Source organism: Triticum aestivum, chromosome 7A (assembly GCF_018294505.1).
Source record: "Triticum aestivum cultivar Chinese Spring chromosome 7A, IWGSC CS RefSeq v2.1, whole genome shotgun sequence".
NCBI classification, from domain to species: domain Eukaryota; kingdom Viridiplantae; phylum Streptophyta; class Magnoliopsida; order Poales; family Poaceae; genus Triticum; species Triticum aestivum.
This window is the reverse complement of record NC_057812.1, coordinates 612,030,035-612,054,630: the sequence shown is the minus strand read 5'-3', so window position 1 is coordinate 612,054,630 and position 24,596 is coordinate 612,030,035. Positions and strand designations below refer to the sequence as shown.

The 24,596-nt window shown below is 44.3% G+C and overlaps 1 protein-coding gene across 1 annotated transcript; it reads right to left on the bottom strand.

Annotated features, from left to right (window-relative positions):
- Positions 1-1,654: 1,654 nt before the first annotated feature.
- On the bottom strand, positions 1,655-3,033 carry LOC123152663 (26S proteasome non-ATPase regulatory subunit 14 homolog). The gene is made up of 2 exons (XM_044572156.1): positions 2,822-3,033; positions 1,655-2,746 (listed from the first exon to the last, which is right to left on the bottom strand). Exons 1-2 carry the CDS (start codon positions 2,958-2,960, stop codon positions 1,956-1,958), a joined length of 930 nt encoding a protein of 309 aa, XP_044428091.1. The 5' UTR covers positions 2,961-3,033; the 3' UTR covers positions 1,655-1,955.
- Between the last annotated feature and the right edge of the window lie 21,563 nt (positions 3,034-24,596).

The following is a 24,596-nucleotide window of genomic DNA, read 5'->3' as shown; positions in this document are numbered from 1 at the left end:
CTATTGGTAGGAGCATTGCCCTAGGGATTCCCCACATCCTTGCTATGACTTCCAAGAACTCAAAACCATCACCCGCTTTCGAGTGTGTTTCGTTCTTCAGTCAGTTGTGACCTTATTAGGACTTTCGACTTTCATTGATAGGTAGAATCCCATATGGCCATTGCCGAGCTCCATCGGTGTATTCTCTTCATTCACAATTATACTGATTTGAATGTATATAGACGCATTTTAATGTCCTTGTTCACTCATCTACTGTATCACTAAGCTCCCTAGGGGTAAAAGGCCCCACAATCAATTGAAGTGTCCAATTGAAATTGATTCACCCGATTTTGACCAAGTCAACAATTTCTCATAGCTCTCATTTAATTCTTTTATACTATACACGGTGCTTCCTAAGTTTTAAGTCCTCATGATTAATTCAAGTCTTTAGTTTAGAACTTGGTCACCTGATTTTGATCGGGTCAATAATTTCTCACGGAGCTATTCCATTTAATTATTTTAATTCATCATATTTCCTAATTTTGAAACTCTTTTATTCGATTGAGATATTCAATTTTGAATTTGGTTTATGATTTTGATCGGGCCAACGATTTTTCAAATCAATCAATACCAACCGACTAGAAAAACATATCAACCCCGCGCACCCTCTAACCACCTAGCAAAAACAAGTGCCACAATGTGATGATACTATAGTACAAATATAGTACATGTAGCCTACCCACAAAAATATGCATTGATTAGCGCATAACACATAATCACACCATGAAAGGCCCATCAAATAACCGCATTATAAATAAACATGAAACACACCCATCGTCTCCCCATCCGCCAAACTAAATATTCCATTAGTTCCAAAATACAAGGAGTACTAGTTCTTTAAAAAGTCAAATTTGTTTAACTTTGAACAAGTTTAGAGCCAAATATATCGACATCCACAATATTAAGCCAAAAAATCATGGAAATTCATTTCATGATGAATCTAATAACACCAATTTGATATTACGAATTTTGATATATTTCTTCATAAATTTGATCAAACTTAAAGAGAATAGACTTTTCAAAAAAAGTAATACACCTTATATTTTAGAACAAAATGAGTATTTTTTTAAAGAGTCTTAACAACACCAACGGCGCAACAAAGCGCGTCCAACCCTTTTAGTTTGGTCTACACGTGGTCCATAATGAAATATCCAAAACATATTACTTCCTCCGTATCTAAATATAAGTCTCTGTAAAGATTTCACTGTATGAACCACATACGGATGTATGTAGATGCATTTTAGAGTGTAGATTCACTCATTTTACTTTGTATGTAGTTTATAATGAAATCTCTATGAAGATTTATATTTAAGAACGGGGTAGTACAATTGTGAATGCTACCAAGTACAGAATATTACTTGAGAAATATTATTTAGTTTCAAACACGTGTGCACATACGATTCAATATATTGTACTCCCCCGTCCTATAATATAAGAACGCTTTTCAAGCTGTTTTAGCTTGAAAATGTTTTTATATTACGAGACAGAGGAAGTAATACTTTATTGGTCTAGTGCAAAAATGTTTAAAAAGGTTAAATATTAAGAAACACTAGGCGCTGGACAGCAAGAACGTTGTATTGTCTGCCCCTCATGAGTGCTAACTTGGGAACCGAGGAGCAGAGTAAATCTTTTTTTCTTTCAAAAAGAGCAGTGCTATGCGGACGACAGAATTCAGACGATTCACAGACGACACATACATCCAGCCGGACATGCGCATGACCGGCCGCTGGATTTTCAGGTCGTGCATACATCGGGCAATATCTCTTCGACAGCATCTTTTGCACACATGACCGTAGCAAAGCTCCTTGCAAAAAACGATCACCGTAGACAAACGAAGATCATCCAACTATGAAACTGGCACAATAAAAAGATATCAATTATAGTGCTGAACCGATGAAACCCAAGCCACATACTGCCTAGAAGGTGACCGTGTCGAGCATCATGCCCAGCGTCTGCACGATGTTGCCGGACATGGCGGCCTCGGCTCTCTCCCCGAGCTGCTTCTTGGCGTCCGGCCTGCCCGCCCTCACCACGGCCAGCCTCTCCGGCGGCGTCACGTCCTCCTCCCTGACCTGCGCGTCGTACTGCACCGCGAGGTCCCGCATCCCGCTCACGGCGCCGGCGTTCTCGGCGTCCTCGAACCTCTGCAGGACGAACCCGTCGGACCAGCGCTTGCGGTTGAGGCAGGCGAGCATGCGCTCCTCGACCTCGTTCTGGCGGTGCCCGATGGCGAGCGAGTAGTAGTGCACGCCGAGGCCGTGGACGCGCGCCTCCACGGAGGGGCGCACGGTGCCGCCGACGTTGGAGGTGGTCTGGCGCGGCTCGTGGCCCGTGAGCATCGCCGCCGGGTTGATGAGGCGGAAGGCGTCCATGACCACCTTGCCCCTGACGCTCTGGATGGGGTCGAGCACGACGGCGACGGCGCGCGGGTTGAGCTGCTCGAAGCTCAGCTGCGTCTGCACGTCGGTGGCCGAGAGCCAGCAGCCGAAGCCCGGGTGGGAGTGGTACCAGCCCACCACCATCTCCGGCCGCCCCGTCTGCCGCAGCATGTCCATCATGTTGGTCTGGAAGGCGTGGTCCACGGCCTCCACGCTCACGCCCGTGCCGCTCTGCGGCATCGCGAACACGTCCACCACCGTCACCGTGTACTCGTCCACGAACTCCCCCAGCATCAGCCCCATCACCTCCATCGGCACCCCGGCGCGCGCTGCAACCATCCATAGATCACAATCAGATCAATGCAATTGATTTAAGATTGGTCGTCGGTTAGTTGGCTGCATACCGTGCTTGAGCATCTTGAGGAGCGCGACGGGGGCGATGTAGATCTGCTCCGACGAGTCGGGGAGCGGCGTGTCGCCGCCCGGCGGCCGCGCGGGGAGGCCGGCGCCCGCCAGCAGGCCAGCAAGCATGTTATCGTCCATGGATCTGCCGGCTGTCTCGCTCGCAAGCTTGATCTGATCGTGCAAGTCACGTCGGCGTATCGATCTGTCCGTCCACGAGCAAGGAAATTGTCGACGACGAGGACAACGAGGGCCATATTTATCACGTCGCCTTTCCTTTCCTTGTACGTGTCCGGGACGAACACCCTGGAAGCGGATCGGGCCAGAAAGGAAAGGAAGGAGATATGAAACGGAAAGGCTCGAAAAGCATCAGGAAGGAAGCGAGCAGAGCGTAGGTAAACGGAGGACACGGCGGCCGGCGAATACGTACCTCGCCGACGTCCGGCGGCCTCGGCTCCGTGTAGAACCTGCCTGCTTGCAATGCATTGCACCCACCGATGCGGATGGCGAAACGGGGGCTTTCGATTAAGCGTACATACTGCTTCTAGTGCCGTTATGAAATTCGGATGGACAAATGTAATACCAACAGTTCACGGAACAATCAGCAAGACAAGTTGTTCTCTGGCTGCTCGCTTGTTTTTCCACATCCTAGTTGTGCTAACGAACACGCTTTACAAGTGTACGGCACTAGCTTGGATAGAGAATGTTAGAAAATATTCTATTAAATCTAGGACATGGCTAGGGATGAGACTTGCCTGCTCTCCGCGTGTGTGCCCATCCGTGCTCCCGCATACGTGGCATGATTTGATTGGAACAAAATAAGGCCCGGCCCCACCCCCTTAAAATCAGGGGGGGAGATGATTAGATTAGAAAGGAAAAATGGAAAAGGACAACCGTAGGATGAAGTGGGAGCACGGATGGGAGCATGGGGAGGGAGCAGGCAAGCCAGATCCCATGGCTAGTGGGCGGAACTAGTGCTCATCCAAATGTGGAAAGAGCAGCTGACGCGCACGACACATTTCATTGAAAAAGGAATTATGTCCTCGTGTGCATTTATTTGGGGATCCAAAAAGTTGCCTACCGTTGCTGCTTAGTTGACATTCTCGTTGTTTGCTTTTGGTAATTAGTTGCCTACCGTTGTCTAAAAAATTGCCTATCGCGAGAAATCCTCGTGTGCATTTAGATGCCTCGTTGTTTGCTTTTGGTAATTAGTTGCCTACCATTGCTGCTTAGTTGCCTATAAATACTATGGAATTGCATACCATTGATGCATAGTTGCTTGATATTGGTAATTAGTTGCCTACCATTATTGCTCAGTTTCCTAACTTTGCAAATTAGTTGCTTACAATATTGTGAAGTTGCTTATCACTATTTGTCTAGGTTGTCTACAAACACTCTGAAGTTGCCTACTGGTGATGCATAGTTGCCTCTCATTATTATTTCAGTTGCCCACAATACATGAAAAAGTTGGCCATTAATGTTCCTAAGTTGTCTATATATGAAACTAAGTTGCTTACCATCCAAAAATTATTTTATGCAACTTAAGAATGATTTTAAGCTACTCCCCAGTCATGAAAGGCAACTTTGGATAATGTTAGCATACCTCAAAAACCTAAGTTGCCTACAAGATTGTCAACTTGGAGGTGAAGCTAGTTATGGTAGGGAACTTAGATGTGAAGCTAGTTAACTTGGTAGTCATAGGTGTTGGGTAACGCAGTAATTTCAAAATTTTCCTATGCACACACAAGATCATGGTGATGCATAGCAACGACAGGGGAGAGTATTGTCCACGCACCCTCGTAGACCGTAAGCGGAAGCGTTATGACAACGCGGTTGATGTAGTCGTACGTCTTCACGATCGACAGATCCTAGTACCGAAAGTACGACACCTCTGCGATCTGCACACGTTTGGCTCTGTGACGTCCCACGAACTCTCGATCCAACTGAGTGTCGAGGGAGAGCTTCGTCAGCACGACAGTGTGATGACGGTGATGATGATGCTACCACCGCAGGGCTTCGCCTAAGCACTACGATGATATGACCGAGGTGGATTATGGTGGAGCGGGTGATACGTCTCCGTCGTATCTATAATTTTTGATTGTTCCATGCCAATATTCTACAACTTTCATATACTTTTGACAACTTTTTATACTACTTTTAGAACTAACATATTGATCCAGTGCCCAGTGCCAGTTCCTGTTTGTTGCATGTTTTTTGTTTCACAGAAAATTCATATCAAACGGAGTCCAAACGGGATAAAAACGGACGGAGATTTTTTTGGAATATATGTGATTTTTGGGAAGTGAAATCAACGCGAGACGATACTCGAGGGGCCCACGAGGCAGGGGCGCGCCCCTGACCCTCGTGGCCACCCCGTAAGGCGGTTGGAGCCCTTCTTTCGCTGCAAGAAAGCTAATTTCCGGATAGAGATCGTGTTAAAATTTCAGTCCAATCGGAGTTACAGATCTCTGGGAATATAAGAAATGGTGAAAGAGTAGAATCTGAGAACGCAGAAATACAGAGAGACAGAGAGACAAATCCAATCTTGGAGGGGCTCTCGCCCCTCCCATGCCATGGAGACCAAGGACCAGAGGGGAAACCCTTCTCCCATCTAGGGAGGAGGTCAAGGAAGAAGAAGGAGGAGGGGGGCTCTCTCCCCCTCGCTTCCGGTGGCACCGGAGTGCCACCGGGGGCCATCATCATCAAAAACTTCACCGCCATCATCACCAACTCTTCCCCCCTCTATGCAGCGGTGTAACCTCTCTCTTACCCGTTGTAATCTCTACTTAAACATGGTGATCAATGCTATATATTATTTCCCAATGATGTATGGCTATCCTATGATGTTTGAGTAGATCCGTTTTGTCCTATGGGCTATTTGATGATCAAGATTGGTTTGAGTTGCATGTTTTATTATTGGTGCTGTCCTATGGTGTTCCCCGTGTCGCGCAAGCGTGAGGGATCCCCGCTGTAGGGTGTTGCACGTTCATGATTCGCTTATAGTGGGTTGCGTGAGTGACTGAAACACAAACCCGAGTAAGGGGGCTGTTGCGTATGGGATAAAGAGGACTTGATGCTTTAATGCTATGGTTGGGTTTTACCTTAATGATCTTTAGTAGTTGCAGATGCTTGCTAGAGTTCCAATCATAAGTGCATATGATCCAAGTAGAGAAAGTATGTTAGCTTATGCCTCTCCCTCATATAAAATTGCAATAATGATTACCGGTCTAGTTATCGATTGCCTATGGACAAATAACTTTCTTGTAACAAAACACTCTTTACTAAAACTAATTTAGTTGTGTCTTTATCTAAACAGCCCCTAGCTTTTATTTACGCGCTCTTTATTACCTTGCAAACCTATCCAACAACACCTATAAAGTACTTCTAATTTCATACTTGTTCTAGGTAAAGTGAACGTCAAGCGTGCGTAGAGTTGTATCGGTGGTCGATAGAACTTGAGGGAATATTTGTTCTGCCTTTAGCTCCTCGTTGGGTTCGACACTCTTACTTATCGAAAACTATTGCGATCCCCTATACTTGTGGGTTATCAAGACCTTTTTTTGGCGCCGTTGCCGGGGAGCAATAGCATGGGGTGAATATTCTCATGTGTGCTTGTTTGCTTTATCACTAAGTAATTTTTATTTTCTGTTCTTTATCTTTAGTTATGGATATGGAACACGAAATACCAAAAAAAATTAGGTGTACTTTCTGCTCATGGAGATGGGGAACCTCCGAAAACCCTCGATGTTGGTTACATGAAAGATATTATGTACTACTTTAATAATCCTGAGAAAACCCCATTCAATTATGTAATGGGAGTAACGTTGTATCAACGTGAATACTTTAGGGATTACCGCTTGACACAAAAGGGAAACTATTATGGGATCAAATTCATATATTAAAGTGGTATGCTAGGCAACTATACTTGAGATATAATTATACTTGTTTCTCTAGGATGAAGGCTCAACACCTTCCCTTTTCATGTGAATTTAATGATAATAAAACCTTAGCTTCTTATGCTAATGGTATATATGATTACTATGATGTGGAACAAATAGAAGAATTTGTTACTTTTATGGGTGCTTATGAAATTGAATCTATGTTTAAAGAGTTTGAAGATCTTGATGATTCGGTTTATAGACCTGAAAATTTAGCTATCCTTAAATATTGCTATGATAATTATGAATACAATTCCGATATTAATGCACTTATTGAAAAAGTCTCCGTGGTCTAAGAAGAGACTAATATTTTGCAGGAATCTATGGAAGAAGAAGTTGATAAAACTGTGACTCATTGGATGAAAAAGATGAGGAGGAGAGCGAAGAACAAAAGGAGGAAGAGCGGATTGATCACCCGTGCCCACCTTCTAATGAGAGTAACTCTTCAACTCATACATTGTTTAATTCCCCTTCATGCTTACCGAAGGATGAATGCTATGATAATTGATATGATCCCGTTGATTCTTTTGAAATATCCCTTTTTGATGATGCTTGCTATGCTTGTGGCCAAGATGCCAATATGAATTATGCTTATGGAGATGAACTTGCTATAGTTCCTTATGTTAAACATGAAATTGTTGCTATTATACCCACGCATGATAGTCCTATTATCTTTTTGAATTCTCCCGACTACACTATATCGGAGAAGTTTGCCCTTATTAAGGATTACATTGATGGGTTACGTTTTACTACTACACATGATGATTTTGATAGATATAATATGCATGTGCTTGCTGCTCCTACTTGCAATTATTATGAGAGAGGAACTATATCTCCACCTCTCTATGTTTCCCACATGATAAAATTGCAAGAAACTGTTTATACTATGCATTGGCCTTTACTATGTGTGCATGAATTGTTCTTTTATGACATGCCGATGCATAGGAAGAGAGTTAGACTTCGTTGTTGCATGATATATGTTACTTTGTGCTCACTACTAAATTACAAATTATTGTTAATTAAAATTGGCTTTGATATACCTTGGGATCCGGGTGGATCCATTACTTGAGCACTATATGCCTAGCTTAATGGCTTTAAAGAAAGCGCTGCCTGGGAGACAACCCGGAAGTTTTAGAGAGTCATTTATTTCTGTTGAGTGCTTTCATATAGTTTAAAAACAACAAAAATAAAGAGCGGAACCCAAAACTTTTTCAAAAAGGAAAGTGAAAGTGAGAAAGACAAGCATTGTTGAAGTGGGAGAGCTCCTTGAACTTTGTTCATGCTCACGGCAACTTTGTGAATCTTGATTACAGAAAATTTTCAACAAAAATAATTATCCCTTTGTACAATTCCATTGTATTATAAAAATAATGTGTCAAGGTTTGCCTTTAGGATGTTTACATTTGCTTGATGGTTTGTACGGTGCAGGACAGAAACTTTGGCTGTAGTGCGCGATTTTACATTTTTAGTTGGAAGGTCAAAAGGTTCCGATTCTTTTTGCACTGTATTCCTATACAAGTTTTTTATTTTTCCTAATTTTGGTAGAATTTTTAAAGTATCAGAACTGTGGTGAATGTTCAGATTGTTACAGAATGTTCTGTTTTAGACAGATTCTGTTTTTGATGCATAGTTTGCTTGTTTTGATGAAACTATCGATTTATATTAGTGGATTAAGCCATGGAAAAGTTATATTACAGTAGACACAATGCAAAAACAAAATATGAATTGGTTTGCAACTGTACTTAGAGTAGTGATTTGCTTTATTATACTAATGGATCTTACCGAGTTTTCTGTTGAAGTTTTGTGTGGATGACGTGTTCGATGATCGAGAAGGTCTCGATGTGAGAAGAAGGAAGAGAGGCAAGAGCTCAAGCTTGGGGATTCCCGAGGCACCCCAAGTAAATATTCAAGGAGACTCAAGCATCTAAGCTTGGGGATGCCCCGTAAGGCATCCCCTCTTTCTTCAACAAGTATCGGTATGTTTTCGGATTCGTTTCGTTCATGCGATATGTGCAATCTTGGAGCGTCTTTTGCATTTAGTTTTCATTTCTTTTATGCACCATGCTGGTATGAGGTAGTCCTTGGTTGATTTATAGAATACTCTATGCACTTCACTTATATCTTTTGTGTATGGCTTTATAGAATGATTCATGTGCTTCACTTATATCATTTGAATTTTGGATTGCCTGTTTCTCTTTACATAGAAAACCGCCATTTGTAGAATGCTCTTTTGCTTCACTTATATTTGTTAGAGTGTGGGCATATCTTTTGTAGATAGAATTAAACTCTCTTGCTTCACTTATATCTATTTAGAGAGATGACAGGAGCTGGTCATTCACATGGTTAGTCATAAAATCCTACATAAAACTTGTAAATCACTGAATATGATATGTTTGATTCCTTGCAATAGTTTTGCGATATAAAGATGGTGATATTAGAGTCATGCTAGTGGGTAGTTGTGGATTAGTAGAAATACTTGTGTTGATGTTTGTGATTCCCGTAGCATGCACGTATGGTGAACCATTATGTAACAAAGTCGGAGCATGATTTATTTATTGATTGTCTTTCTTATGAGTGGCGGTCGGGGACGAGCGATGGTCTTTTCCTACCAATCTATCCCCCTAGAAGCATGTGCATAGTACTTTGTTTCGATGTCTAATAGATTTTTGCAATAAGTACGTGAGTTCTTTATGACTAATGTTGAGTCCATGGATTATACGCACTCTCACCCTTCCATCATTGCTAGCCTCTCTAGTATTGCGCAACTTTCGCCGGTACCATAAACCCACCATATATCTTCCTCAAAACAGCCACCATACCTACCTATCATGGCATTTCCATAGCCATTCTGAGATATATTGCCATGCAACTTCCATCATCATCATATACATGACTTGAGCATTCATTGTCATATTGCTTTGCATGATCGTAAGATAGTTAGCATGATGTTTTCATGGCTTGTCCGTTTTTTGATGTCATTGCTACGCTAGATCATTGCACATCCCGGTACACCGCCGGAGGCATTGATATAGAGTCATATCTTTGTTCTAGATATCGAGTTGTAATATTGAGTTGTAAGTAAATAGAAGTGTGATGACCATCATTATTAGAGCATTGTCCCAGTGAGGAAAGGATGATGGAGACTATGATTCCCCCACAAGTCGGGATGAGACTCCGGACGAAAAAAAAGAAAAAAAGAGAAAGGACAAAAAAGAGAAGGCCCAAAAAAAGAAAAAAAGGAAAAAATGAGAGAAAAGATAGAAGGGGCAATGTTTTTTTTGACTATGAAGACAGTAGGAAAGGCTCCTACTGCATATATATTACTAAAACCTCAGGGGGTACAATTACATGTGTGATTTACATACATGGGTGGTTGAGGCACCACCATGGGACACCCTAGTTTACAAGACGCCTACTGTATGGACCCAAATATGGCAGATACAATATGTTGTTTGGAAGGTTTCACTCTATATCTAAGATTGTCAAAGTCCAACTTAAACCTCTGTTTCTAGGAAGCAACTGATGGCTTAATTTTCCTAAAGTGGTGGTTGTTTCTCTCCTTCCAGAGGCTCCAGGCCGATGTCAAAAAAATATCCATCCACATCTTTCTAGGGTGCACGGTCTTTTGATGTTTGATCATGTCAAGTCTGTCATGCTGCAAAGACCAGTTGAAGCCAAGATGTAGCCAACATTCCTGACTAAATGTGCAGTGAAAGAAGAGGTGTTCCACCGTTTCTTCAACATGTTGGCCACAAAGGAGGCAGTCGAAGTTTGTCCCAATGTTGTAGTGCCTCCTCTTGAGCATGTTTCTGGTGTTGAGGCGATCAACCAGCAGGAACCACCCGAATGTTTTGAGCTTGGGAGTACACTTTGCTTTCCATAACCAACCGAAGGCTTCATGGGCAGTTACATCTCTGAAGTAGAATCTGTAGTATGATGATGTCTGGAAAGTATTGCCGCCCCAAATACACTGCCAGGTGTCATGTTCCTCCGTAAGAGTGTTTTCGGCCACTTCAAGTTGGATGGATCGCAGCTCATCATGGGCCTGAATAGAGAGCGGGAGTTGAAAGTTTTCCTGCAGATGGGGGGACGTGAAAATGTGTTGTACCGAGACATCTTCAGAGATAGCATATGAGTAGGCTCTCGGGCAACTATCAGCATATATGGACTGGCTCCAATTATCTTTCCAAAAGAGCGTAGAAGATCCATTCCCAATTTTTACGTGCGTGACGCCGCGATATATGGGCATTAGCTGAGTTAAGTCTTTCCACCAGAAGGAGCCACATGCATCATGTGCATGAGGGATGGAGTCACCATAGTAGGAATCCCAAATGAGATGTACCCAAGGGATATCATGCCTGTTGTAAAACTTGTGGAGAAACTTAAGCAGCAAAGCGTCATTCTGTATTTTGAGGTTGACAACTCCCAGTCCACCATTTTTCTTAGGCCTGCAGACCATGTCCCAAGCCGCAAGAGAATTGCTCTTGGTCCCATCTTCGGTCCGTTTTTGCCATAGGCAATGCCTTCTGATCTTGTCTAGTTGGGCCACAATTTTTGGTGGGATGCGAATGGTACCCATAGTGAACATGATAAGAGAGGTTACCAACGAATTCATTAGAGCAAGTTTCCCCGCGTACGACATTAGAGACATAGCAGCCGTAATGTTTCTTTCTGCTTTGCAAACAAGCGGAGCCAGATCCAGCACGGTCGGACGAGTGGTGCCTAGGGGCAGCCCCAGATATGTGAACGGCATGGAACCCACTGTGCAACCTAACAGCTCAGCCAGTTCTTTGCATTTGTCAGGAGGCGTGTTAATTGGCACAAGTGTGGACTTATGGAAGTTGATTTTGAGCCCTACTGACGTGGCGTAATCCTCCAGAATTTCCTTAATCTTGGTGAGTTGTCGGGTGCAAGCTGGCAGGATGATGAGTGTGTCATCCGCGTATTGGATAACTGGGTAATCCCCGTTAGTGTCACGTTGGATTGGTAAGTCCAGGATATTATTCCGAAGAGCCTCGTTGATTGCAGATTGAAGGAGATCCGCAGCTATAACAAATATCAGAGGCGAGAGGGGGTCACCTTGTCGCACACCGCACTTGCATAGGAAAGAACTTCCTGGAGTACCATTTAGAATGACTGAGGATTTGCCAGAATTGAAGATACTTTGCATCCAGTGGAGCCATTTGTCATTGAAACCCACTTTTTTCATAATGTTGAGCATAGCCGAGTGTTGAATAGTGTCAAAGGCTTTGGCAAAATCAAGTTTCAGTAGGATAATCTCATTTTGCGAGGCTTGACACTGGTGAATATACTCGAAGGCCCAAGCTAAGCAGTCATGCATGGATCGACCACGCAAGAACCCGTACTGATTACGGTGGACTATCTGCAAGATGATTTTTTGGAGATGATTGGCCAGTAGTTTGGTGATCAGCTTAAGGCAACAATTGAGCAAAGTGATTGGGCGGAAGTCATTGACCGTCTCCTGGGAGGCATTCTTTGGTATCAGAGTGATATAACCATAATTTACGCTTTCAAGATTCAAGTCTCCTCTGTGAAATTCATTGCATAAGTTGTAGAAATCATTTTTAATGATAGGCCAACAAGCTTTCAGAAAGGCTCCATTGAAACCATCCGGGCCCGGGGCTTTGTCCGGGGGCATTTCCTTAATCGCAGCATCAATTTCATGCGTTGCAAACGGGGCAGTGAGGCTATCAAAGTCCACTTGGTGACGGAGCAGAGACGATAGGTTGAGTTTCATGTTAGGTTTCGAGCAAGAACCCAGCCTTTGTTTGAAGGCTTGAAATAAGATAGCTTCTTTACTTGCATGATCCTTGACGGTATACCCATTTTCAGATTTTAGGGTAGCAATGCAGTTTCGTCTGAATCGTTCCGTGGCAACAGCTTGAAAAAATTTCGAGTTTTCATCGCCAAACTTAATCCAACGGATTGTGCATCTCTTCTTCCAGTACTCCTTTTGGTAACTAAGGAGTCGTAGGAGGTGTTTTTTGAGGATTTTTTTGAAGTTACGCTCAGGGATCGAAAGTGTACGTCGTTCTTCAAGACTATCCAGCTCAAGAAGGGCCTTATTTGAGTTCTCAATGGCAATTTTTAGGCGGGAAATCTTTTTGCTCCAGTGGGATAGGGCGTATCTGACAGCTTTCAGCTTTTGACAAAGGATCGAAGCTGCATTTTTGTCTTTGCCAAATTTTATGGGTTTATTCCAAGCATCCTCCACAGTCTGCATGAAGCCAGGGTGCGCAATCCAGTAGGTTTCAAACCGGAAGATCTTGCTCCGGGGGATTGTGGATTGAATGACCACGGAACAGGGAATGTGATCAGATACAGGGCGGCCCAAAGGGTTTACCATGGTATTGGGGAAGGATGTCGTCCAGTTGAGCGAGGTGAAGAACCAGTCTAGTTGTTCGAGCAGGGGGTTGATCTGCATGTTCGACCAGGTGTAAGCCCTACCTTTAATAGGAAGTTCAGTTAAGTCTTGCTCACGGATGAAGTCGTTGAAAGTAAACATATCCTGGGCGTTTCCCCCTGGTAGGTTTTGATTGTCAGGCGATCGAATGAAATTGAAATCTCCAAGCAGTAGCCAATCTTCAGTCAGCGGAATTGTCAAGTCAAACAACCATTTAGTGTAAGTATTACGCTGCTCCCCTTGACACGGGCCGTAGATGTTAACCAACGTCCAAGTATGCGCATTTTGAGTGGAAGTGAAGGTGACGCCTAACGCAAATTGTTCCTCAAAGGCGATCGTACCAGAGAAGAGAGCACTATTCCAGATCGTAACAATTCCCCCCGACGCTCCGACAGACGGGATATACGCAAATTTATCAAAGCGTTTTGGACAAATCAACTTGAGAGTGCTAGCATCAAACGTCTGCATTTTAGTCTCTTGAAGACAGATAATCGCACATCCACTAGACTGGATCGCATTAGATAAGGCTAAGCGCTTTTTGTCCGCATTAAGACCACGAATATTCCAACAAAGTACGTTCCACGACTGCAAAAGAGCCATTAAGCGAAGAAATAAAGCGAGGAATCAAGCTGAGGTTGATGAAGAGGTCCCCGCCGGGTCTTCAGTGAAAGCAGCAACCGTGAGCTCCTCCTCCGGGATAGCACATAGATTTGTGCCAATGGCTTGCATTGTGGCAATGTCAGTTGGAGGAGGGAGATCTTCAGGAGCCATCTGATTTGAAGCAGCAGTTGCAGGACCAGCAGAGACGGCTGTAGGAACAGTGCGCGGTTTTACCTTGGATTTAGAGACCTTGGCTTCAGACAGAGAGGTGGTGCGAAATCCATCATATTTGTTAGTACGAGTGCTGCGATGAAGAGTGGAAGTGTCAATGGGGACTGGCGCCTTTCCTTTGCGTTTATGAGCTGAAGAACCCACCGCACTGATTGTAGTTTCAGAAATGGCACCTGTTCCAATCTGAAGCAGGCCAGTCTGAGTTTCAGAGTGATGTGCAGCCAAGTCCATGAGGTGTGAATCAGTCTCCAAATCAGAACTGAAAGTGTTGGTTTGTACCACCACAGTGGCAGAATCCTCAGTTTCAGTCAGCAGCACATGAGAAGCTTCCATGGAGCCCTGTGGTTCCAGCCTGGACTGATCAACAAGTGGTGCCTGGCTGTCAGAAAGTTCCTCAATGAGCACTGATGCAGTAGTTGCCGGAGCAAGCAGAGTATTTTGTGAGAATTGAATGCCAGTAGGGCCAGCAGTGACCTGAACTTCAAAGTGCATAACCTCGTGTCTGAATCCAAAACCAGCAGCCCATGGTCCCCTTGTAGCAAGTATAGGCCGGATGGCATTGAAAAGTGCAGTATTGAGTTGCTGTCGGGGAACAGGGTTGGCCAAAAGGATTTCCATGAGGGAATCGCCCTGAGCAGATAGACCAAAGCGCATACCTTGGTCATGAATGTCGACAGAGATGGTAACCACGTCAGCAGCAGCAGATGGAGCCGCCAGAGCAGCAGAAAAGGCTCCTGGAGAAGTCACTGGCATAACAAGCAAGTCGGAGACAGTGGCATCAGATTCTTTCGAGGATGTATATTCAGAAAATTCAGTAATCGCCTCATGCCATGCTTGCATAGGATTGTCAGTGACATTATTGTCAGGAACCACTCCATGCATAACAGTCAAACCCTGAGAGGCCAGCCAGGCTTGGAAGTTCATTAGGTGGGGTGGCATAGGAGGAGCTGGAGGTTCAGGCCAGGGAGCCCACTCTTGGTTGGGAGCTTCTGCATTGTTGTGATGCACAGGGTGATTGGGGGCAGCATTCTGTACCAGCCAGTTGTGAACTTGCTGCTGGTAAAGCTGTTCAGCAGTGAGTTCAGGCCCGAACTGAGGATGTGGATTGCCATCTGCGGGAGGAGGTTCTTCATTTGGAGGCAGCACATCAGGCAACAACCCATTCCAGTCATTGCTTCTCAAAATAGTAACCTGGACCGTCCAGCAGTCTCGTGCACCTCCCAACTGCCAAACAATAAAACTCTTGGGCACGAGATTCAGACGGATAACGCGAGCTTTGATGAGCATGTACCGTCTATCCTGGCGAGGATTGTACCAATTGACAAGAGATCCATAACCCCCTAAAGCCTTGGTGATGTAGTAGTCTGTTTGGTAATCGTAAGGAAATCCAAAAAACATCAACCAAATCTCTGGGCCAAATGAGGTGGTGCGTCTGTTAAGAGCTTCATTATGCGGCACAAAGGTGATAAGCAAATCCTCCTCCTCAAGTTCTAGCGGGGTATTGACAGCCGTATCTCTCAAGAAAGAACTTGCAAAACCAAAGATTCCAATACCCAGAGGATGATCACTACATTCAGTGGTAAAAAGATGCGCTTCATGCAGCAAACCTTCAATCGCCATTCGAACGGCAGCCCGGCGATGCAGAGGAACATATGCGCTTGCTTCCGCAATCGCCAAGAAGTCGTGGTTGAGTGGCGCAATCGGTCCGACCACCATCCCAGACCGAACCAGACGATCCGCAGGTCCAGGCTCCACTGCAAACCCAGGCGGCAGGAAGGGGACGGGGTTGAGTGGGTAGTTTGCCATGGTGGAGGTCGAGGAGGGTGGGGGCGTCAATGGCGAGCGAGGCAGAGTGATGGCATAGGTGGCAGGGGAGGTGCTCTGTGGACTGGGGCGAGACGTTTGGGCAATCGAGGTGGAAGGCGGAGCGTGAGGGGCAGAATCGGTAGGTCGAGTGGATTTAGGAATCCATTTCCACTTTTGCGCTTTCTTTCTTTGGAAACATTGCCGCGCCAAGTGTCCATAGAATCCACAGGATTGACATCGGACGGTGGTACGCTTGTGCCGATTGTAGGTAAGTGGTGGCAAAGCAGCGGGATTGACGTTGGGGATTTGTTTCCCTAGGCCAGCTCCAACCTGGTCAAGAGCAAGCATATTTGAACCAGAAATATGGCAATTGATTGCCTTGTGGTCAGGCGCCGAACAATTAATGCAAATAAGGCGTGCAAGGCAATTGGATTTTTTGTGTCCCCATTGCAGGCATTTTGAGCAGAGCGAGGCCCATTGCGTGTTAAGCTCTGTTATATCTGCCAACGAGTAGTGGGCTTGGGCCAGATCAGCCTTGTTTTGATTAGAAAGTATTGGAGGCCAGTGTTCATGTGGAGGTGCATATTTGAACGCGGACGAAAGAAAACATTGTGGCAGCGGTGGATATTGGACATTAAGTATGCATTTAAAGCTGCCCAAAAGAATGAACTCCGCAGGCTGACTGTCCACCAATTGCTCCTGACGGAGAAAATGCTGCATTAAATGAATATGTGATTCCGCAGCCGGTGATGTAGGCAATTGGCACTGCTGAATCAGTGGATCAGCCAAATTCAAATTGTGAGTCGTTTGACGAGATGAGGAAGCTTCGCAAGAATTCTTGTTGGAGAAAACCATGGTGTCAATTGGAACAATGTTGAATTTGCGAAGAACCTGAGCAGACTGTGTTATCGGGGAACCAATCATCGTCGGTGATCTAAGGTTGGGCTTGATCGCCACAGGAGAACGCGCTGAGATGTCCAAATGTTCTTGATCCAAATGCCAGGAAGAAGCCGAGATCGGAGCTCTAGCATACCGGCCATTAAAAAGATGAAAGTGACAAACGAAGTCTGGCCAAACTCGATCTCTCAGACCGTAGATGAAATGTCCAACTTTGTTACTTGCAACCGAAAAACGGAAGGTACGATCCTTGACCTTGGAAACATGAAATCCAGAGCTTAAACCCCCAAGACAACATTGCAAGGCAATACCAACGGATTCCACCGAGAGAGGAAAGGAGGCTGAAGAGAAAGTGACCACCAGAAAGAATTCCCTAGAGCCTTGGGAAGAGGAAAAATGGACGGTCGTGCCAAACCTGTGCCTCACCTGCTTTGCAAGGGCTAGACCGGGAGCAAAGTCCCAATGTAGAAGCCCATCCATGATCCCTATCTTTAGAGGCCGCCATTGCTAGTGGAGATCAGTTCGTGGGGTGGGAGAGGAGAGGAGAGGGAGAGGAGAGGGAGAGGAGAGGGAGAGCCATCTCAATGTTACTATCCTTTTACCATACTTGTGCTTCAAAGTAGCATCATATTCTTCATATAGAGAGTCTTGAGTTATCACTTTCATATACTAGTGGGAATTTTCATTATAGAACTTGGCTTGTATATTCCGATGATGGGCTTCCTCAAACGCCCGAGATCTTCATGAGCAAGCAAGTTGGATGCACACCCACTTAGCTTCAGTTTGAACTTTCATACACTTATAGCTCTAGTGCATCTGTTGCATGGCAATCCCTACTCACTCACATTTATATCTATTGATGGGCATCTCCATTGCCCGTTGATACACCTAGTCGATGTGAGACTATCTTCTTCTTTTTGTCTTCTCCACAACCACCATTCTATTCCACCTTTAGTGCTATGTCCATGGCTCACGCTCATGTATTGCGTGAAAGTTGAAAAGGTTTGAGAACGTCAAAAGTATGAAACAATTGCTTGGGTTATCATCGGGGTTGTGCATGATGTGAATATTTTGTGTGGTGAAGATGGAGCATAGCCAGACTATATGATTTTGTAGGGATAACTTTCTTTGGCCATGTTATTTTGAAAAGAAATGATTGCTTTATTAGTAGGCTTGAAGTATTATTGTTTTTATGTCAAATGATAGACTATTGCTTTGAATAACTCGTATCTTAATATTCATGCCATGATTAGATATGTGATCAAGATTATGCTAGGTAGCATTCCACATCAAAAATTATCTTTTTTATCATTTACCTACTCGAGGACGAGCAGGAATTAAGCTTGCGGATGCTGATACGTCTCCGTCATATCTATAATTTTTGATTGTTCCATGCCAATATTCTACAACTTTCATATACTTTTGGCAACTTTTTATACTATTTTTAGAACTAACATATTGATCCAGTGCCCAGTGTCAGTTCCTGTTTGTTGCATGTTTTTTGTTTCGCAGAAAATCCATATCAAACGGAGTTCAAATGGGATAAAAACGGACGAAGATTTTTTTTGGAATATATGTGATTTTTGGGAAGTGAAATCAACGCGATACGATGCTCGAGGGGCCCACGAGGCAGGGGGCGCGCCCCTGACCCTCGTGGCCACCCTGTAAGGCGGTTGGAGCCCTTCTTTCGCTGCAAGAAAGCTAATTTCCGGATAGAGATCGTGTTAAAATTTCAGCCCAATCGGAGTTACAGATCTCCGGGAATATAAGAAACGGTGAAAGGGTAGAATCTGAGAACGCAGAAACAGAGAGAGACAGAGAGACAGATCCAATCTCGGAGGGGCTCTCGCCCCTCCCATGCCATGGAGACCAAGGACCAGAGGGGAAACCCTTCTCCCATCTAGGGAGGAGGTCAAGGAAGAAGAAGAAGGAGGGGGGCTCTCTCCCCCTCACTTCCGGTGGCACCGGAGTGCCACCGGGGGCCATCATCATCAACAACTTCACCGCCATCATCACCAACTCTTCCCCCCTCTATGCAGCGGTGTAACCTCTCTCTTACCCATTGTAATCTCTACTTAAACATGGTGCTCAACGCTATATATTATTTCCCAATGATGTATGGCTATCCTATGATGTTTGAGTAGATCCGTTTTGTCCTATGGGCTATTTGATGATCAAGATTGGTTTGAGTTGCATGTTTTATTATTGGTGCTGTCCTATGGTGTTCCCCGTGTCGCGCAAGCGTGAGGGATCCCTGCTGTAGGGTGTTGCAATACGTTCATGATTCGCTTATAGTGGGTTGCGTAAGTGACTGAAACACAAACCCGAGTAAGGGGGTTGTTGCGTATGGGATAAAGAGGACTTGATGCTTTAATGCTATGGTTGGGTTTTACCTTAATGATCTTTAGTAGTTGCAGATGCTTGCTAGAGTTCCAATCATAAGTGGATATGATCCAAGTAGAGAAAGTATGTTAGCTTATGCCTCTCCCTCATATAAAATTGCAATAATGATTACCGGTCTAGTTATCGATTGCCTAGGGACAAATAACTTTCTCGTAACAAAATACTATTTACTAAAACTAATTTAGTTGTTTCTTTATCAAAACAGCCCCTAGCTTTTATTTACGCGCTCTTTTTACCTTGCAAACCTATCCAACAACACCTACAAAGTACTTCTAGTTTCATACTTGTTCTAGGTAAAGCGAAGTCAAGCGTGCGTAGAGTTGTATCGGTGGTCGATAGAACTTGAGGGAATATTTGTTCTGCCTTTAGCTCCTCGTTGGGTTCGACACTCTTACTTATCGAAAACTATTGCGATCCCCTATACTTGTGGGTTATCAGGGGGCACCGCACACGGCTAAGGGATCAATGATCAACTTGTGTGTCTATGGGGTGCCCCCTCCCCATATATAAAGGAGTGGAGGAGGGGGAGGGCCGGTCCTCTACTATGGCGCGCCCTGGGGAGTCCTACTCCCACTAGGAGTAGGATTCCCCCCTTTCCATATAGTAGGAGTAGGAGAGTAGGAAAGGGAAGAGAGAAGAGAAGGAAGGAGGGGGCACCGCCCCTCCCCCTAGTCCAATTCAGACTAGGCCTTGGGGGGCATGCGGACTGCCCTAGGCAGCCCCTCCCTCTCTCCCCTAAAGCCCTATTTGGGCCAATATACTCCCCGGGGGGTTCCGGTAACCCCCTGGCACTCCGGTTAATGTCCTAACTCACTCGGAACCATTTCGATGTCCAAATATAGTCATCCAATATATCGATATTTATGTCTCGACCATTTCGAGACTCCTCTTCATGCCCGTGATCACATCCGGGACTCCGAACAACCTTCGGTTCATCAAAACACATAAACTCATAATACCGATTGTCACCGAACGTTAAGCGTGCGGACCCTACGGGTTCGAGAACTATGTAGACATGACCGAGACATGTCTCCGGTCAATAACCAATAGCGGAACCTGGATGTTCATATTGGCTCCCACATATTCTACGAAGATCTTTATCGGTCAAACCGCATAATGATATACGTTGTTCCCTTTGTCATTGGTATGTTACTTGCCCGAGATTCGATCATCGGTATCTCAATACCTAGTTCAATCTCGTTACCGAAAAGTCTCTTTACTTGTTCCGTACTGCTACATCCCATAACTAACTCATTAGTTACATTGCTGGCAAGGCTTATATTGATGTGCATTACTGAGAGGGCCCAGAGATACCTCTCCGACAATCGGAGTGACAAATCCTAATCTCGATCTATGCCAACTCAACAAACACCATCAGAGACACCTGTAGAGCACCTTTATAATCACCCAGTTACGTTGTGACGTTTGGTAGCACACAAAGTGTTCCTCTGGTATTCGGGAGTTGCATGATCTCATAGTCATAGGAACATGTATAAGTTATGGAGAAAGCAATAGCAACAAACTAAACGATCATTGTGCTAAGCTAACGGATGGGTCAAGTTAATCACATCATTCTCTAATGATGTGATCCCGTTAATCAAATGACAACTCATCTCTATGGTTAGGAAACATAACCATCATTGATTCAACGAGCTAGTCAAGTAGAGGCAAACTAGTGACACTCTATTTTTGTATGTATTCACACATGTACTAAGTTTCCAGTTAATACAATTCTAGCATGAATAATAAACATTTATCATGGTATAAGGAAATATAAATAAAAACTTTATTATTGCCTCTAGGGCATATTTCCTGTAGTCTCCCACTTGCACTAGAGTCAATAATCTAGATTACACTGTAATGATTCTAGGAGTCTTGGTGCTGATCATGTTTTGCTCGTGAGAGAGGCTTAGTCAACGGGTCTGTAACATTCAGATCCGTATGTATCTTGCAAATCTCTATGTCTCCCTCCTTGACTTGATCGCGGATGGAATTGAAGCATCTCTTGATGTGCTTGGTTCTCTTGTGAAATCTGGATTCCTTTGCCAAGGCAATTGCACCAGTATTGTCACAAAAAAATTTCATTGGACCTGATGCAGTAGGTATGACACCTAGATCAGATATGAACTCCTTCATCCAGCTCCTTCATTTGCTGCTTCCGAAGCAGCTATGTATTCCGCTTCACATGTAGATCCCGCCACGACGCTCTGCTTGGAACTGCACCAACTGACAGCTCCACCATTTAATAAAAACACGTATCCGGTTTGTGACTTAGAGTCATCCGGATCAGTGTCAAAGCTTACATCGACGTAACCGTTTATGACGAGCTCTTTGTCACCTCCATATACGAGAAACATATCCTTAGTCCTTTTCAGGTATTTCAGGATATTCTTTACCGCTATCCAGTGATCCACTCCTGGATTACTTTGGTACCTCCCTGCTAAACTGATAGCAAGGCACACATTAGGTCTGGTACACAACATTGCATACATGATAGAGCCTATGGCTGAAGTATAGGGAACACCTTTCATTTTCTCTCTATCTTCTGCAGTGGTCGGGCATTGAGTCTAACTCAGCTTCACACCTTGTAATACAGGCAAGAACCCTTTCTTTGCTTGATCCATTTTGAACTTCTTCAAAATTTTATGAAGGTATGTGCTTGGTGAAAGTCCAATTAAGCGTCTTGATCTATCTCTATAGATCTTGATGCCTAATATATAAGCAGCTTCACCGAGGTCTTTCATTGAAAAATTCTTATTCAAGTATTCTTTTATGCTATTCAGAAATTCAGTATCATTTCCGATCAACAATATGTCATCTATATATAATATCAGAAATGCTATGGAGCTCCCACTCACTTTCTTGTAAATACAGGCTTCTCGAAAAGTATGTATAAAACCATATGCTTTGATCACACTATCAAAGCGTATATTCCAACTCCGAGAGGCTTGCACCAGTCCATAAATGGATCGTTGGAGCTTGCACACTTTGTTAGCACCTTTTGGATCGACAAAACCTTCTGGTTGCATCATATACAACTCTTCTTTAAGATATCCATTAAGGAATGCAATTTTGACATCCATTTGCCAAATTTCATAATCATAAAATGCGGCAATTGCTAACATCATTCGGACGGACTTAAGCATCGCTACGGGTGAGAAGGTCTCATCGTAGTCAACTCCTTGAACTTGTCAAAAACTTTTTGCAACAAGTCAAGCTTTGTAGACAGTAATATTACCGTCAGCGTCATTCTTCTTCTTGAAGATCCATTTATTCTCTATGGCCTGCCGATCATCGGGCAAGTCAACCAAAGTCCACACTTCGTTTTCATACATGGATCCCATCTCAGATTTCATGGCCTCAAGCCATTTTGCGGAATCTGGGCTCATCATCGCTTCCTCGTAGTTCGTAGGTTCGTCATGGTCAAGTAACATGACTTCCAGAACAGGATTACGATACCACTCTGGTGCGGATCTTACTCTGGTTGACCTACGAGATTCGGTAGTAACTTGATCAGAAGTTTCATGATCATCATCATTAGCTTCCTCCCTTACTGGTGTAGGAATCATTGGAACTGATTTCAGTGATGAACTACTATCTAATAAGGGAGAAGGTACAATTACCTCGTCAAGTTCTACTTTCCTCCCACTCACTTCTTTCGAGAGAAACTCCTTTATCTAGAAAGGATCCATTCTTAGCAACGAATATCTTGCCTGCGGATTTGTGATAAAAGGTGTACCCAACAGTCTCCTCTGGGTATCCTATGAAGACACATTTCTCCGATTTGGGTTCGAGCTTATCAGGTTGAAGATTTTTCACATAAGCATCACAGCCCCAAACTTTAAGAAATGACAACTTGGGTTTCTTGCCACACCACAATTCATAATGTGTCGTCTCAACGGATTTAGATGGTGCCCTATTTAATGTGAATGTAGCCGTCTCTAAAACATAACCCCAAAACTGAAGGAAATATTCCCTAGAGGCAATAATAAAGTTATTATTTATTTCCTTATTTCATGATAAATGTTTATTATTCATGCTAGAATTGTATTAACCGGAAACATAATACATGTATGAATACATAGACAAACAGAGTGTCACTAGTATGCCTCTACTTGACTAGCTCGTTGATCAAAGATGGTTGTGTTTCCTAGCCATAGACAAAGAGTTGTCATTTGATTAACGGGATCACATCATTAGGAGAATGATGTGATTGACTTGACCCATTCCGTTAGCTTAGCACTCGATCGTTTAGTATGTTGCTATTGCTTTCTTCATGACTTATACATGTTCCTATGACTATGAGATTATGCAACTCCCGTTTACCGGAGGAACACTTTGTGTGCTACCAAACGTCACAACGTAACTAGGTGATTATAAAGGAGCTCTACAGGTGTCTCCAAAGGTACATGTTGGATTGGCGTATTTCGAGATTAGGAGTTGCCACTCTGATTGTCGGAGAGATATCTCTGGGCCCTCTCGGTAATGCACATCACCTAAGCCTTGCAAGCAATGCAACTAAATGAGTTAGTTGCGAGATGATGTATTACGGAACGAGTAAAGAGACTTGCCGGTAACGAGATTGAACTAGGTATTGATATACCGACGATCGAATCTCGGGCAAGTAACATATCGATGACAAAGGGAACAATGTATGTTGTTATGCGGTCTGACTGATAAAGATCTTCGTAGAATATGTGGGAGCCAATATGAGCATCCAGGTTCCGCTATTGGCTATTGACAGGAGACATGTCTCGGTCATGTCTACATTGTTCTCGAACCCGTAGGGTCCGCACGCTTAAGGTTTCGATGACAGTTATATTATGAGTTTATGAGTGTTGATGTACCGAAGTTGGTTCGGAGTCCCGGATATGATCGCGGACATAATGAGGAGTCTCAAATTGGTCGATACATAAAGATTGATATATTGGACGGCTATATTCGGACACCGGAAGTGTTCTGGGGAAGTTTCGGATAAAACCGGAGTATCGGGGGGTTACCGGAACCCCCCGGGGGGTTAGTGGGCCTCATGGGCCTAAAGTGGAGAAGAGGAGGGGCTGCCAGGGCAGGCCGCACGCCCCCTCTCCCCTTAGTCTGAATTGGACAAGGAGGGAGGGGCGCCCCCCCTTTTCTTCCTCTCCTCTCTCCCTTCCTTCCCCTCTCTTACTTGGACAAGGAAAGGGAGGGGAGTCCTACTCCCGGTAGGAGTAGGACTCCTCCTGTGCGCCTCCTACTAGGGCCGGCCACACCCCCCTTGGATCCTTTATATACGGAGGCAGGGGGCACCCCTAGACACACAAGTTGATCCACGTGATCGTTTTCTTAGCCGTGTGCGGTGCCCCCTTCCACCATAATCCTCGATAATATTGTAGTGGTGCTTAGGCGAAGCCCTGCGACAATTGAACATCAAGATCGTCACCACGCTGTTGTGCTGATGGAACTCTTCCCTGACACTTTGCTGGATCGGAGTCCGGGGAT